At 45.8% G+C, this 17,776-nt stretch overlaps 1 protein-coding gene across 6 annotated transcripts in view; it reads left to right on the forward strand.

Moving 5' to 3' along the window:
* Positions 1-13,497, forward strand: part of DIDO1 (death inducer-obliterator 1) — a 78,447-nt gene extending 64,950 nt beyond the window's left edge. For all 6 annotated transcript variants that reach the window (XM_016186943.2, XM_060176964.1, XM_060177034.1 and 3 more), the window contains 2 exons: positions 285-480; positions 8,866-13,497. In XM_016186943.2, the coding sequence (XP_016042429.2) occupies positions 285-480; positions 8,866-12,095 (3,426 nt within the window). In that variant the 3' untranslated portion in view covers positions 12,096-13,497. The remainder of the gene's footprint in view (positions 1-284; positions 481-8,865) is intronic.
* The last annotated feature ends 4,279 nt before the right edge of the window (positions 13,498-17,776 follow it).

A 17,776-nucleotide genomic window follows, 5' to 3' on the forward strand; every position in this document is an offset into this window, starting at 1 on the left:
GTTTCAGCTATAGTGAAGCCTTCCTTTTGTATGGCATGCCCATGTGGTGACCAGGGGCTTAAATCTGGGTCTTCACAAATGGTAAATTGCAAGGTGCAAAAGCACTCTCAGATTTGAATTCAGCCAGTTGAGCAAAAACACCTTTCAATCTCTTTGCCTGTTGGTTATTGAACTTGTCAGATTGTAGAACCAAGGAAAGCAGAATCAGAATTGCCTTTCTTTTCATACTGTGCTTCAGAATATTAGCTGCAGGTCAACGATTCCCTGCCCTGTTTGTATTACAGGAACTGTGTCTGATTCGATTCCACCCTGCAACTGAGGAGGAAGAGGTGGCCTATATCTCTCTCTACTCCTATTTTAGCAGTCGTGGCCGCTTTGGCGTTGTCGCTAATAACAGCAGACACGTCAAGGACCTCTACTTGATCCCACTGAGCGCTAAGGATCCTATTCCGTCCAAACTCTTGCCCTTTGAGGGCCCAGGTAAGCACCAATCTTCTGGGTGTGGTGATTAGGCTCCTCTGAACCACATACCCCCTTCCTATAACATAAGTCTACTGAATTTGTCACTTGGCCTTCCTCACACATGGCTTTCTAAGAGTACAGTTCATGAAGCAGTGTGTCACTTCAATGGTATGACACTAAAAGTACTCCTAAGTACTCGCATAAATTAGCTCAGGGAAGTTTTGTGGGGTGGGGGAGATAACATAATAATTATGCAAATTGACTTTCATGCCTGAGGCTCCAAGGTCCCCTACACCACCATAAGCCAGAGCTGAGCGGTGCTCTGGTTAAAAAAAAAAAATTTGTGAAGAAGGGACAACCCATAGTACTCAGTCAGCCTGTTACGGCTCCTACCTGCTCAGTGGGATGCTGAGATCTAGAAGCCTTGTGCAGAGATCACTGAGGGAAGCTGTGCTGGCTTGCCCAACCAGTCTTCTCTTTGCTCAGGATTTTAGATTTATTCCTCAGCTCAAGACTGAACAAATACTAGTAAGTGACTTCTTTCCCTCTCTAACAGGAAGTCGCACTGAAATAGAAACATTTCTAGAAATTAACCACTTCTTAATCTACTCTTGGGCCTTCATACATTTTATCTTTGTGCTTATTCATTCCTTAGGAAATGTAGCTGTTAGAGGATTACACACACACATTAACAGTAAACTTATTTTCAGTCTTGTAAAGGGTTTGAGGATGATTCCAAGGGGGCATGTCCTGCAAGGGTCATGTCTTAACACTCACTGTCATTAAAGATGGTGAATCTGATGTGTGGTGGACACTGTCTGAGCTGCCATACTATTCTGGATGCAGTGGCTAGGTGCCCCAAATCTTTACTGATGCTACTACCTCGACCCTGTGCCTCTGTGTCCTTATCCCCATCATCAGTTCCTGGCAAGTAAACCTGCTAGCCACATGCCAACTTCTGAACTCACCAGCTAAATCCCTGGGCCTGTATGAGGGGCCAAGCCAGCACCTACACATGACCCCCATGGCTGCCTGGGTCCGTCCTGCGTACAGATCTTTTAACACCATGGTAGGCTTAGCTTATCCTTGCTTTTTAGAATTGTTCCTATAAAGATACCAGTCATTTCAGGGTTAAATATTTTAAATATTTGCTGGCAGAATACAATGAATGATCTTACTGCCAGATACATTTTAATAGCTAAGTACTTCAAGCATCTAATACAAGGTAAGAGGTATCCGGAGGGAGAAGCACAAGAGTCTTGGTGAAGTCTCTTGTGTGCAGCTCTGTGAAGAGCACTGATCAGACACCTGGATGGCACACAGGGAAGTGCCGTCTGTTTCTCGATGACTTGAAGAAACAACAACTCACATCTCCATGGAGACCCTCCAGCAGTCCCAGGTGTAGAATCCTGTGTAGGACCTAGCATGAGTGCATGATTCCTGTATTGCCAACACATTCCTCATTTCTTATAAGAATATGAATTCCTTGATACTGAATCCCCATTCTAAAGCAATTAAAGCAACCTTTCCTCCCTGTTTGTGCCATACCTCGCCCTCTCACTCCAGCTGCATACTCAGGGTGGCATGACTTCCCTGGACCTGATGTGTGTTGGGTGCAGGCATGCACACAGCCAGGCGACGCAGAAGGAGCGGGAAGGGCACATGGTGCTCCCAGGTGGTGGATGAGGAGGCCTTGTTTGGGCCAGGCACCACCACACCCACATTCCAGACTTTGACACCACCTAGAGGGGCTACTTAAAGCACCCACAGCTTCGCATCCACAATCAAGAATGGGTGTGCTTTGGTCCAGTATTAAAAATGGCTTTAGAAACATAGTAAGCAACTAAATTTTGTCCATATCTCCTAAAGATTTTAAGGGCCTCAAACCTATTTGTCTTAGTTAAGTCATTTTTCAGATTCTCTTCACAGTTTTGACACTGTCTATCTATACGTTGTACATGTAAATGTGGTAGAACATCCATCCTGGTTTCATAGTGTGTGTGTGTGTGTGTGTGTGTGTGTGTGTGTGTGTCACTGGTGTGTGTGTGTCACTGGTGTGTGCATATGCGTGGAAGGCTGGATGAGGACTGTTCATCCTGTTTTAATGTTCCCTGTCATCTCCAGAATAACACCTGGGGGGTGCAGTTCAGTGTAAGGGTGCACTTAGCAGAGTGGCTGGCAAGTGTGAGCTTTTGCCACATGGCAGCACTGGCCCACAGTCCAAGGAGCATCTGCCAGAGGGAGTCACCTGCACTACCCTTGGTGTCGCTTGCCTAATAAGTTTCCAGGGTTTGCACCTGGCCTGTCTCTGGTACCCTCATTCTTCATAACAGAGGCCTGGATAGAGAGAGAATTCCAGCTCACCAGTTAAAACAAGGCTGTTTTCTTGGTCAAATAGGTGGTCTGGCTAGGGATGAATGGGGAGTGCAGGAAGTAGAGAGGTTACTGAAGGAAAGAGCAATGATGCAGACACATATCTCAGTTTATAGATAGGGTTCTCTTACCTGAGTCGGTTTTGGCAGCACAATGTCTACCTGCACCCTAGCTGTTCACACATGTGCTTAAACCTTGCCCCAATAGTGGCTGGGCTATAGTGCACCAGGTTGAACGCATATATTATCATGTACAAGGACCCAGGTTCTAGCCCCTACTCCCCATCTGCAGAAGGGAAGCTTCATAAGTGGTAAAGCAGGTCAAGTGTTTTTCTCCCTATTTCCCCTCCTCTCAATTTCTCTCTGTCCTATCAAGTGTAATAGGAAGGAAAAGGGGGGAAATGGCCACCAGGAGCAATGGATGCACTGAGCCCCTGTGATAACCCTGGTGGCAATAAAGAATAAGCAAAATAAAACGATAAAAAACATGCCCTAATTCAGAATATCGTGGGCCAAGTTTCCTTCTGTCTTAGCTCATACTGTGGAGAGTAAACATGTTTTCTTGTCAACCCAACATGGCCACACATCATATCAAACACATAAGGCTTTTTTTATGACATGTCCACAAAAACATACCTCATCTTGTTCTATTACATGGTAGCTTTTTTTTTTTTTTTCTAGCAGCAGTAGTGTTATTTCAGAGGACAGCTGGAAAAGCAGAAGCTCTAACACAGTCGGCTGCCTTGTCCATGCTCTACCATTGACATTGAGCTTTTACTCTTGGAGAGTTAGGCTTAGATTGTTCAGGGACTTTATTCATGGAAGGAAGACTGGCCAGATAGGATATTTATCTCATGCATTTCCTGTGTCACTGTAGCAGGACAGACTTAGACCCTGGGCCCACACAATAATACTGGTCAAGGCCCAGCTTCTCCAGTGGGAGTGCCAGAAACCACAGATTTTTAAGACACGGGTGTTAACCACACAGGGTTCGGGTGGGGGACTTCTTAGATGAGCTGATGAAGGAGACCATATTCTCTGAGGCTTTGACCCTTGAGTAATGTTAAATCCATAGTGTCTTCTAACTGCTTTCTAAATGAGCTGAACAGTCCTGTGACTTAAAATATCATCAGGTAAGCAATTCAGTTTTCATGACTGTATGTATCAATAGCTCTGTAGACATTGTAACCAAGATCAAATATAGTACTGAATGGGATGTACTATTTCTCCTTCAAAATCAATAAAAATCTTTCATGGAAACTGGTCACTGTTTGTTTGAATTTGAACCACTTAGTAGTCTTGGCTCCTGTCACAGATCCAGCTACAATAGAGGACAAAAGTCTCCACCTTCGCTGCCTCTGGTAGTGCAACCAGCAGGGGCATGCAGTCGGCACTGCTATGGGCTCTGCTGGTGGTGCCTGCCACCTGGATGAAAATGGATCATGCTTCTTCCCTGAGACACACTCTGAGCCTGGAGGCTTTGTACAGGTCTTAGGGATTCCAGACTGGAAGGAGGGAGAAATCTGTGTGAGAGAGAGAATGTGTAGTTGGCCGGGGAGGTGCCCTTTGTCCCTGTATTTGCCAAGTCATCTTGTTCTAGTCAAAGTGAGAACTATCGTATACTAACACTCACACAATTTCTGTCCCAGCAGGTGTGAAATTTTAAAAACAGATTTCAATTTAAATAATGAAGTATGCCAGGTAGATTTAGGAGTGAAAACATCATTTGGAGGGGGGGAGAGCTAAGGGGTCAGGTTTTAGATGATTTATTAAAATGAAGCTTTGTCCCCATGTGTCAGGTCTGAGGGGTGGAGGGGCCCAGAGGACACAGTGATGTCTAATCCTGGCCATTTCACCTTTCTCACATCCTTGTAGCTGATACACCTAGGTACAGATTCTGGTTTGGCTGTCTTCTTAACAACAGTCCTGATTTGTGCACACTCCTTTTTCAAGTAGATCACTTGCCCTTGGCTTTCTCCACTTATGGGGGGTGGGGGGGGGTTTGACTCTAATCACTGAGGCTGGTCCCTAAGGATGTGAAAATTCAGGGGGTTTCAGACATGGAACTGGGAAGACTTATCTTGGTCCATAGCACATTGTAGATAAACATTTTGGAGGGTGGTGGGTAGGGGTGTCAACATTCTTGTTCAAATGTAATACTGCTCCTTGTCTGGAATAGAGGAAATGTTGAACTACAACTGGTGGTTCAACACCTTACCCACTTAGTTTTCCTCAACTGATTTACATTCCTTAAGAGGGAGGTGGGTAAGTAGGTCATCTTTCACTGGACATAGGGAGTTGATTTGCAAAACTTCAAAAGCATCCCGATGTCCTGGACTTCCCAGCTACAGCAATCCTCCTGCCAGAGTACCCACTCTTTGCAACTTTCTGGGGCACTCTTCTCCAGGGATAGACGCTCATCAGGGGCTAGCTTGGGGGAAACTGACCCTCTCTCCGACCTGCCTTTTTGCAGTGGAGAGCATAATTGAGTTGGGGACGTACTCTCAGAAATGCTGCTCCCAAGGCCCAAGAATGATCAATGAATTTGCTTCTATCTATGTAGGTTATTTCCAAGGTGCTAGTTAAATTTCACATATCCATGCAGCCATAGCATGAACATATTAATACTGTGATTTGACTATTATGAAACTACACCTTAGTGAAGAAATTAGACGCACCAGGCCTTTCTTGAATTTCTTAGTGGTGGATAGAGAGAATCAGAGATTTGACATTTAGACACAATAGCTACTTAATCACATGCCATTTTCCAGGTAGCTTGCTGTTTTCAAAACAGAAAATTAAGTAATCAAACCGTAATCTTGCCTCTGAAGAATGACGGCAAAGAATTCTGCCAGGCCTGCGTGTTCTGTTTAGCTAGCATGCTGAGCCATTCAGTTTTAGTTGTAATGGGATACTTTACAAGGACTAGAAGTCACTTCTTCCCGACTTTAACCTGGTGATTCCCCAATTAACATAGCTTCTTAACATGAAATGTGGTTTCTACCCACGCCCAATGTCATTTTAGATATAAAACATTCCTTATGAGGTGGCACAGCAAGTTTACATTAGGGCTTCTGCCGCCTTTCACCCACTACTACACAACACTTTCTTCCACCTCTGGGGGCGCTGTGTGGTAACCAGAATGAGAGCCTGAGTGCTTGGAATGTAAATGCTCTGCACACAAGAGGACCATTGTCGGCAGATCCAGAAAGACTATCATCACTAGTTTTAACAACTGACTTTCCCAATTGTTGGATTTGAAAAAGCTACAAACGTTCAGTAATTAAATAGCTATTACAGTGATAGTAGTAGTTAATTCCAGTTAGAAAGTGAACTTGATGCTACTTTTCCCATCTGCTGAGTAGAAAAGCTTGGATGTGATACTTAACTCTAGTCTCAGTCTTGTCAGTTCCCCTAACAGAGATGCTGGCAGAGATGAGGTCCAGGAGCAATTTAAGGAGTGCCTCATATTTTCCTGCAAATCAAGAGAGACCCTAGGAGGGAGATTAGTTATCCATTGTCTGGTCTCTGAAAGCTGGGAACCCTGTGTGCAGCTCTTTATTGGAATATAGGAAGACTGGTTTGTTTTAAAACTGCCCTTAAAAAGACCTAGCATTTTTCATATAATCCACTCCAACATAGATCACTTGGGATAATCCTTTCTAAGAAATAATGTATCTCTAAGAACTATGCTGTGCCACAAATTCCATTTGTTCCATGTGACCTCTAGCCTCCTTAATGCTCAATTTCTCTTTAGTTGTATTGTCCTGTGTTTATAGACTTGAACCTTAAGGGACTCACTGAATTTCTAAACTTAAGGCAATGCTTATTTGAGTAGTCTTATCAGTGTCATTTTCCCATTGATGTAATTCTTATCAAACCTGTGACTCACCTAATGGTTTATGTCATATTGATCTTTATAACTGAATTGGAGAATTGGTCCCTCTTTAAAACCTACCAATTTAGCTACATTTTTTCCTGACAAATATGGAATCACTCTAAAAGAAGTGTATTTATCTAACTTCAGTATCACTTCATTGAGGAAGTGTTGATCTACAGGGTTGTTGTCATGTATGTACATTTCCACATCTTCCCAAAATAGGTTCATTTCACCCTCCACCAAAACATCATCCTATTCTACCATAGGGGTTTAGCTCCTCAGCCACCCCTTAGTGTTCTTGCTGTCTCCCTTTAGAATTTTCCAAATCTGCTGCTTTGATTTTATGAGTTCCTTTAGAACTTTTTTTTTTATTATTCCCTTTTGTTGCCCTTGCTGTTTTATTGTTGTAGTTATTATTATTGTTTTTGATGTCATTGTTGAATGAGACAGAGAAATGGAGAGAGGAGGGGAGGACAGAGAGGGGAAGAGAAAGATAGACACCTGCAGATCTGCTTCACCACCTGTGAAGCTACTCCCCTGCAGGTGGGGAGCTGGGGGCTTGACCCAGAATCCTTACCCTGGTCCTTGCACTTTGCACCCCCTGTGCTTAACCTGGTGCACTACCGCTTGACTCCCTAGAACTTCTTGACTTGTTTAATAGTGATAGATTCCTTCAGCTTATGCTTATCTTAGAGGCTCTCTATCTCTCCAGTCAAAATGAAAATAGCAGTATCCTTAGTTGGAAGCTATTTTCAACTCTAGATATCTAGCCATTCTTTTCTGGCCCTTAAGAGTTTCTATGGAGAAAAACCTCATGATCAATTCACAAAGGCAAGAAGAGCTATAACCTCCTGACAGTGACTTTGGGCAAATGAAAGGATGCAATTTATTTATTTATTTATTTGTATGCTTCCAGGGTTATTGCTGGGGTTTGGTGCCTGCACCACGAATCCACTGCTCCTGGAGGCTGTTTTTTTCCTTTTTGTTGCCCTTGTTATTTTTGTTGTGGTGGTGGTTATTATTATTATTTATAAAAACACTATAGTCACTACTAATTTAAGGCAACTGTGCTAGATTAAGTTCCTTCACACTAGTTTATTTAAGGATCCTATTTTCAATTCTCAGTAGAATTTATGTTTTTTCATAAGCTTTTTCTTCATTAGATCATCTAGCTATTAATTCATTATTACTTTTTAAATTTCTTTATTGGGGGATTAATGTTTTACATTCAACAGTAAATACAATAGTTTGTACATGCATAACATTTCCCAGTTTTCCATATAACAATACAACCCCCACTAGGTCCTCAGTCATCCTTCTTGGATCTGTATTGTCCCCACCCACCCATCCCAGAGTCTTTTACTTTGGTGAAATACACCAATTCCAGTTCAGATTCTACTTTTGTTTTCTTTTCTGATCTTGTTTTTCAACCTCTGCTTGAGAGTGAGATCATCTCATACTCATCCTTTTGTTTCTGACTTATTTCACTTAACATGAATTTTTCAAGGTCCATCCAAAATTGGCTGAAAATGGTGAAGTCACCATTTTTTATAGATGAGTAGAATTCACATATATATATATATATATATATATATATATATATATATACACACACACACACATACCACAACTTGCTCAGCCACTCATCTGTTGATGGACACCTGGGTTGCTTCCAGGTTTTGGCTATTACAAATTGTGCTGCCAAGAACCTATGTGTACACAGATCTTTTGGGATGGATGTGTTGGGTTGAAAGGATGCAATTTAGACTGGCACCCAGAAGTGTCCTCAGCCATATTGAAGTCTATAATACCTTCCCCGCCTCCTTACTATGCTGCCACCCTTAGCATCATGCTATACTACATTTAGTTTTAATTTGACAAAGTCTGACAAGTGGGGATAGATTTCTCATGCAGTGAGTGGTTCCTTAGCTCTGGCTTGTGACTTGAGGTTGATGGACACCCTCACATGCCCATGTTGAGGATGGCATCTTCACACTGTCACAGTCTGCAAGTAGTTCTTCAAATATTTCACTTTATTTTGTCACATTTTTTTCTGCCTTTAAAAACATTTCTTACTACTGCTTTAATAAAGTACTTCTAAAGGACAGATGAATTTAGATTCTAAAGTATGGCATACATTTTGTTTTTTAGGTCTTGAATCACCACGTCCAAACATAATTCTTGGTTTAGTGATCTGTCAAAAAATGAAACGTCCTTCAAATGAAGAGAAGATAGAGGAAAAACGGCCCCGCATTCAAGCACCAGAAGAAATGGAAACTTCTGTATATCCTAAGCTGCCACAGGCCCCACAATCAGAGAAGAAGCCCCCCAAGTACCAGCCTTCTTCTGGTGACATTGCTGGCAGCACTACACCCCCAGACTCTCCACCTCCACCACCCCCTCTCCCAGAACCACCTGTGGCACCAGCGTCAACATCTGTGTTGAAAATAATGTCTTCCTTCAAGCCAGGTGGCACTAACACTGTCACACCATCAACCACAACAGTGGCAGCCACAACTGTATCAGCTGTTAACACCTCTGCTCCAAAAACAGCCTCACCCTTGGAGCACATTCTGCAGACCCTTTTTGGGAAGAAGAAAGCCTTTGACCCTGCTGCCAAGGAGCCTGTGGAATCAGCCTCCAACTCCACTTCCACCTCCACCCCCACCTCCACCCAAGACTGCAAAACCAAGGGTGATGTGCTGCCAGCAGCACCCTTACTTGACCCAATTGTCCAGCAGTTTGGTCAACTCTCCAAAGAGAAAGTGGTGGTGGAGGAGGAAGAGGATGACAGGCCCTATGACCCTGAGGAGGAATACGGACCTGACAGGGTCTTCAGTGCTCAGCTAATTGAGCCAGAGAAGCACCAGGACACCAACAAGTCTGCAGAGAGCACTGAACGGGAGGAAGTGGCTTATGACCCAGAGGATGAGACAATTTTAGAAGAAGCCAAAGTCACCATCGATGACTTGCCCAACAGAATGTGTGCTGATGTGAAGGGTGTCTCTTCAGAGCAACCCACTGAATATTCTGCTGGCCTTGCTAATCCCTCTCTAGTTGAGCAACAGAAAATGATAGAGGAGCTCAACAAGCAGATTGAGGAACAGAAGAGGCAAGTTGAAGAGCAAGAAGAAGCTCTGAGGCAGCAAAGAGCTGCTGTTGGGGTTTCTATGGCCCACTTCTCCGTGTCAGATGCTCTGATGTCGCCACCTCCCAAGTCAGTGCTGCCCAAAGCCGAGCTGTTTCCACAGGAGCAGCAGGCTGCAGGCAAATCAGCCATACCCCCAGCTTCTGGGCAGGCAGCAGCCCCAGGCTGCGACTCCAGGCCAAGTAGGGACCCCCGGCAAGCCCGGCGATTGGCTGTTGAGATTAACGAGGGGGAGGTCAACTTAAAGCCAGCAGCCCTGAGAGAAGCAGCTGAGGGAGTTGCTGCTCCAGAGCTATCATCCCAGAAAGAGGAGACAGGCCCTCAGCCATGGATTCCAGGGGAAGAAGCTCTGTTGCCCACCCCACAGGGCGGGCACACAGAGAGCCCTGCTCAGCCACCTGGAGATGGGGCTTTTCCCCTGGCCACCGGTGGAGACTGTGTAGCCAGGCCTGCCCGCAAGGTACTGCTGCCCACACCCCCCTGCCCCGCTTTCCAACCCCACTTTCCTTTGCAGGGAGATGGGCAGAATTTCCATCCTCCCCCAGGAAGGGAACCCTTCTCAGGCCCAGTGTTTACATCTCAGGAAATGGCTCTTGGCTCAGCTCCATATGAGGATCCAAGAAATGTTCAGTTTGCAGAAAAAGGTGACAATTTAGTCACTGAAATGGAAGGCAACAGAGATCCACAGTCCAGACCAGGGGAGGGGCCCACTATGTTCCCCACACCTGGACACAAAACGGGGCCTCCACCTCAATTTCAGGGCATGCGGGAACCTGTACCACGCACTTTTGGGATGTCAGGGCTTCATGGCCCCAGTTTCCCAGGACCCAGGGGGCCAGCCCCGCCATTTCCAGAAGAGAATGCTATTCTTAGCAATGATGGGCCAAGAGGGCCTCCACCAGCCAGATTTGGAGCCCAAAAGGGACCCATTCCCTCCTTGTTCTCAGGACAACAGGGGCCACCTCCTTATGGGGATAATAGGGGTCCCTCACCGTCTTACCTGGGTGGACCCAGAGGAGCCACACCACCCCAGTTCGAAGAACGTAAGGATTCTCATGGGGAGAAGCGAGAATTCCAGGACGCCCCATATAATGAGATGACAGGACCACCTGCCCAATTTGAAGGACCAGATCAGGCCCCATTTATGGGGAACAGGGGTACAACACCTTTTCAGTACGGAGGCCAGAGAAGGCCCCTGCTGTCCCAGTTCAAAGGGCCCAGGGGAGGCCCTCCTCCCTCTCAGTTTGGAGGTCAGAGGGGCCCGCCTCCTGGCCATTATGTGGGCCCTCGTGGGCCACATCCGGGTCAGTTTGAAACTGCCCGGGGTCCCCATCCCAATCAGTTTGAAGGACCCAGAGGTCAGGCACCAAATTTCATGCCTGGACCCCGAGGAATGCAGCCTCAGCAGTTTGAGGAGCAAAGGGTCAACTCCCCACCACGGTTTGCCAATCAGAGGGCGCCAGCACCTCTTCAGTTTGGTGGACCCAGGGGGTCTGCACCTTTTCCTGACAAAAATGAACAGGGACCTCCAAGGTTCCACTTCCAGGGCCAGGCATCTACAGGGAAGCCGGGACCCAGGCCCCTGCTGGATCTCCCCAGTCACCCCCCACAGCACCGGAAGGACAGGTGGGATGAGGGGGGCCCACCCTCTCTGCCTGCAGGCGGCCCTGGCCCGAGCCCTGAAATGGATACACAGTGGGCTTCATCAGATTTCCATGAGGGTAAAGGTCATGACTATAGAAACCAAACATTTGAGGGACGCCCAAGAGAGCGATTTGAGGCGGGCCCCAAAGAAAAGGCAGCCGAAGACCCTGAGGTGCCACCACCTGACACCCGGCAGGGTCGAGCCTTTGAGGACCGCGGCAGGCGCGAGAGGGAGCATGGCAAACCTTGGGACCGGGACCGGGAGCGCGGCCGGAACTGGAGCAGAGAGAGGGACTGGGACAGGGGCCGGGAGTGGGACCGCTACCGGGAGAAGGACCGGGAATGGGACAAGGGCCGAGAGCGGAGCACTGGCAGGGATAAGGAGAGAGACTGGGAGCGCAGCCGGAACCGAGACAGAGACAGGGATCGGGACCGAAGGCGGGACCGAGACAGGTCCCGCAGCAGAGACAGAGATCGGGACAAAGCCCGGGATCGAGATCGGGGCCGAGACCGCAAGGACCGCAGCAAAAGCAAGGAGAATACCCGGGAGCCCAAGGTGGACACCCCTCGGGCCGATGGCCAGAGCTAGCTTTCCCACAGCCCTTTTAAAAAGCCAGGTTCATAAAATGTTGAACAAATTGTTTTTGAAGTTATGAACTGAACTGTTGAATAGAATATGCCGGACTTAAGAAATTACTGTAATTTTGTGTATGATGGTTTCTTACAAATTTCCTATCTTTATGATTCTAATACTTTTTACAAAAAAAAAAAACACCTAGAAACTCTTAATATTTCCATTTAAAAATTACTAAAATGGGAAGTATCTACAAAAGCATATTGCTTTTTCAGATTATAAAGTTATCTTTTTCAGTAACATGTAAATTTTAAGGGAATTTCAGTGATCCCAGAGCCACACCTCCACTAATTTCTCTAGACTTACATGTTCCCCAGAACTGTTTCTCCAGATTGGACCAGTTCCCAAGAGCATCTGGCAGGAGATCAAGATTAAACTCACAGCTCAGTATCTATGAATGCATTTTTCCTTTGTTGTAAATCTGAATAGCAAATTTCAGCCAGTAAATACATTTCTTAGTTTTGCTCATAAAGCCCTATACATTCTTTTCAGAAACATGATTTAAAAGTAACATCTGTCCAAATAGAAAGTTTGATTTTACACAAATTTATTGGAAAATGTTTAAATTTTATTAGCCTAAAGAAATTGAGAATCAATTTCATGTAAGTGTACTTTAAAACGAGTGAGTTTCTTTGATTTGAATATTCAAGAATGCTGTATTTTACCATCTGAGCAGTTCTTCCTTTCCTGAAGGCACCAGCTCCAAGCCTCTTCCCTTTTCCAGTGATAAGTTGCTATGTTTGCCATGGAAAATAGAACAATATTTGTATAAAGTCCCAGGTGGAAAATAGTGATATTTGTTCGAGAACTACAAAGTAGAAAGCGCTTCACTGTGAGATACAGTACACTGCTTGTCATGTAGTTTCCAAGCACTTCTGAAGTGTGAAAGATAGAAAACCTTGCTAATTTATTTGACTGTACAAATATACTTTGATAATTTTTATATATTTTCATAAACTTTTGCAGATGAAAATTAGAGGATTTCATGTGTTCTTTGGGTCAATTACTCCATTGTATATCACTACAGATTCTTTCTATCACAGATGTTTGAGTTGTAAAACATCGAGAACTTAGCAATTTGGAATGATTGCTATTATAACCGTGTTGTCAATAGGTTAAATTACATTAAAGTAGTGTCAAGTTCCAACATCTAATATGATGTGAAGATTTTTTACATGTAAAGCAAATTTTTCTAATTTAAATACACAGATGTAAAAATCAAGTGTGTTTCTTTAGGTTTACTTGATAGAAATTTCTGTAAATTGTATTTTATATTGCAAAATATTATATCACTGTACATTAAAAGATGAAACTTCATAGGTTTTGTTACTTGAAGTAGAATAAACATCTAAGAAGGCTTTCTCTCTGAATCCTCACTCAGGTTACCATGTGGAGTGGTGGACAGGGTACAGATGCAGTCAGTTCTTTTTTCCTCCAGGGTTATTGCTGGGGCTTGGTGCCAGCACTATGAATTCACTGCTCCTGCCAGACATTTTTTTCCTCTTTTATTGGATAGGACAGAGAGAAATTGGGAGAGGAGGGGGAGATAGGGAGAGAGAAAGATGGACACTTGCAGACCTGCTTCTCTACTTTGTGAAGCACCCCCCTTGCAAGTAGGGTGTGGGGACTCAAACCCAGATCATCACACAGGTCCTTGCACTTAATACTATGTGCATTTAACCAGGTGCACCACAGCTGGGCCCCCAGTTCTTTATTTCTTTTTTTAATTATCTTTATTTATTGGATAGAGACAGCCAGAAATCAAGAGGGAAAGGGTGATAGAGAGGAAGAGAGACGGACAGACACCTACAGCATTGCTTCACCAAAGCTTTCCCCCTGCAGGTGGGGACTGGGGACTCGAACCTGGGTCCTTGTGCATTGTAACGTGCACTGAACCAGGTGCACCGCCACCACCCCACCCCCAGTTCTTTATTTCTTATTAGTGAATGAGAACTAGAGTTGTCACTCTGACATGTTATGCTGGAATTTGAACTTGGGACCTCACCTCCTGGGCACCTTAATTCTTGCAGGGTGCAGGGTGAAGGGCCAGATGAAGTGCCCTTAGCCTGCAGCCCCTCCCTGAGTTGATGAGCCCTGTTCGTGACATGGCTGGTGACCACACACCCTTCTGTATGGGGCAGTTTCAGCCACATGAAAATAAGTCCCATATCCTCCCTTAACATGTTTCTGGGTACTTTCCAGGTGTAGCCAGCCTCTGACCTTGAGTGGGGGTCCCCACAATTGCAGCTTTGACTGTCAGATCAGGAAATCTGAGGTCACTGTGAGTGTGGCAACTGTGTGCTGAGGAGGAAGTAAGTTCCGGGCTCCAAGAGGGCTGGATGGGAAACCATGCTGAGCAGAACTATTGGCCCAGGCAGGTTTGTAGGTAGGCAGGTGAGGAGGGTGGTGGCGTGAGAGGTGAACAGGCAGGGTGACTTCCAGACCTGACGAACTTTCCCAAACCTAAGCGTGTCTACACTGGGAGAAAAAGATGCTGATATGGACTTGCTCTTGAACTTCCCACTGTCATTGGTTATGCATAATTGACCTTAATCTATGGTCATTGTGTCAGAATTCGCTTAACCTGTGAGCAAAAACGCCAAGAGACCATCAATCAGGACAGGCTTAACAGAATATGTATGGACAATGTCACCTTGCCCATTGGGTTTCCCACTGAATATCCAGCAAGCTAGAGGTGAGCCCCTGAGAGCAAGGACAGCAAGAGAGGACCCTCACAAGGGGACCCAATATGGAGCCATCAACCCCAGGCTACTGACCATGTCTCCAAAAGAAGCATATGTCGGGAGTTGGGCGGTGGCGCAGCGGGTTAAGCGCATGTGGCACAAAGCGCAAGGACCAGCATAAGGATGCCGGTTCGAGCCCCTGGTGTCCCACCTGCAGGGGAGTCGCTTCACAAGAGGTGAAGCAGGTCTGCAGGTGTCTGTCTTTCTCTCCCCCTCTCTTTCTTCCTCTTCTCTCTCCATTTCTCTCTGTCCTATCCATCAACAATGACATCAATAAACACAGCAATGTTAAACAACAAGGGCAACAAAAGGGAAAATAAATTTTTTTTAAAAAAACCTAAAAAAAAAAAGCTTATGTCTAGAGTGTTGCATGACCCACAAAACCCACAAAGGAGTCAGCAGGTTTGCAGGAATTTCCCCTCCTGTCCATGGCCAAGCCTGTCTTTGTGGGAAACCACAGAGCCCTCATGGACCCTTAAACTGGACCAATGAAGCCAGAGTTCTGCAGGATTTTACACTGAAAGCTTAGCACTTGCATCCTTCAGACACCAGCCAGTTTCCCCAAATGTTAGGGGATTTTGTCTATTCAAAACCCTTGGTCCATATGGGGCCTGGGTCTCATCCACTTGCTCCATGAAGTCCTGTCCTTGGTCATCACCATCCCTGTCCATGCAGCCACCATTCTACTTAGCCACAGACAGAGCAATGCTAGGTACCTGCTATATGCAATAAAACCCTGGCGAATAGCCAGCTGGGCACATGGCCTAGATATGGCAATATGTCCCCTTGCAGAGTCCCCGGGCACTTGCACACACACTGCCCTTCCCCTGAGCTCTTGGTCATCTTGGTGGCAGTTTGCCAATGAATGAGAAGTCATTTCATCAGGAAGGTCTGAGGATCGGGAGTTCCAAGAGAGGGTAAAGTCAAAGGGACTGCCAATCTCATCACCCAGCCCAGCCCATAGCACCAGTCAGGTCAGGGATAGCCAGCAGCTAGATTGTGGCTATGGCTATACCCACACGGGGACCTGGGTGGGCAGCAAGGAGGGCAGACAAGTACATGCAAGCCAGATGACACAGCTGGTCCCTTATGGTAGGGAAGTAACCGGGCTCTGATGGCAGGGACTTAAGAGACAGGAACCTTGGTGGGGAGGAGCTCAGTGGTAGTGCATGCTGAAGGGGTGAGGCACTGTGTGAGCTACTAGAGGACCTAGTAACCTCACTTCCACCATGCAGATGTAAAGACCAAGTGGTCAGTGCCTCTTTCTAGCCTCCAGGTTGCAGAAATGGCTCTGGCATCCCCTTAACCAGAAACACATCACAGAGGGCATTCTGAAAACAGTAGGTTGTGACCCAAGAGGTGGTACAGTGGATAAAGTGTTGAACTCTCAAGCATGGATCATGAGTTCAATCCCCGACATTGCATGTACCCAAGTAATGCTCTGGATCTCTCTTTTCCATAAATAAATAAATGGCTTAGCCAAGCCACAAATCCACCCACTGCTACCCCTCTCTTAGCAGTCCCCCACCACCACAGCTTGTCAACAGCCTTTGAGTCATAATTTCCTAACAAAAATCATGCTCCCACCTCATGTGACACACGACCTGACAGCATACATTCAGAGAAGACAGTTGTCCTTCACTGATGCCCTGCACGACCCTGGTGCGGTCCTGCTGTTGTGACTCCTGTCCCAGCCCCCAATCTTTCCTCTTCTCCAAGTCTCCTTGCCCTGCTGGGCAACTGGTTGATGCCCTGATTCAACCCTCATTCCCATTTCCAACAAGTCCCAGTTATTAGCAGTCTTGCCTGAGTTGCTTTCTTGTTGTTTTTCACTTTAACTGTGGGACTTGGTAGTACTCAGGAAGATATGGGAATGCTTGGCAGGGGGACTAAGTGAGGGCTTGGGAGGAGATGGGAAGGTGTAGGAGGATAAGAGAGTACTGTGGGGGAATCTAAGAGCATAGAAGGACTAGAGAGGGTTTGGAAATATGTGGAAGGACTTTAGGATGACATGAGAGGAATTGGGAGAATGTATGAATAGAAGGACTTGGGAGGACTAAGGAAGGACTAGGGAAAGTTAAGGGAGACAGTGGGAGAACTTGGGAGGACTGTGGTCCACCTTCACTGCATTCCAAAATGTCCCTTGCTCTCCTCACTGATAGCAGCCCCAACCAGTACAGGACTCTTGTGTATTGCAATGATTTTTTGCTTTATCTTGAAAAACCAAAACAACAACAGAGCAGTGTTTGGGCCTCACACATGTGTGATTCCACTTCCTCCAAGCCAATTATTTCATTCTTTTTATTTTAGAGACAGAGATGCAGAGAGACACACAGGGGAGAGATGTCACAGCACTTCCCCGGCTCTCTCCTGGCCCCTCTTCTGTGCGTTGACTTGGTGTGAAGGCTGGAGTGGCTGGCAGTAACTCAGTAGATTCAGCAAAGTCATCTGCTTCATCTGAGAGAAGCACACTGTCCCTGTCCCACTAGAACATAAAGTTGCAGGAAGAGGGAGCCTCAGGTTAATAAATGGATCAATACAGGTGGCAGTCAAAAGACTGCTCTCATTTCCACCCCTCACATTCTGGGCCTATGAGTCTTTGCAGTGGAGACATGCCCAGCAGTCATGGTTTTACCACCATTGGTGCTCGACCAGATGCACCAATCACAACCCCTCACTCTGACTCTGACTTTCATGACTCAGGCATGGAAATCTTCTGCAGAACCATTATCTCTGGTCTCACATTCTTTTACTTTCTTTCCTTTCCTTTCCTTTCCTTTCCTTTCTTTTCCTTTTCTTTCTTCTCTTTTTTGAATAAATGAGATTTCAGTGGTTTGGGTGCAGTGGATAAAGCACTGGATTCTCAACCATGAGGTCCCAAGGACAACCCCC

This window comes from Erinaceus europaeus, chromosome 1 (assembly GCF_950295315.1).
Source record: "Erinaceus europaeus chromosome 1, mEriEur2.1, whole genome shotgun sequence".
NCBI lineage: Eukaryota > Metazoa > Chordata > Mammalia > Eulipotyphla > Erinaceidae > Erinaceus > Erinaceus europaeus.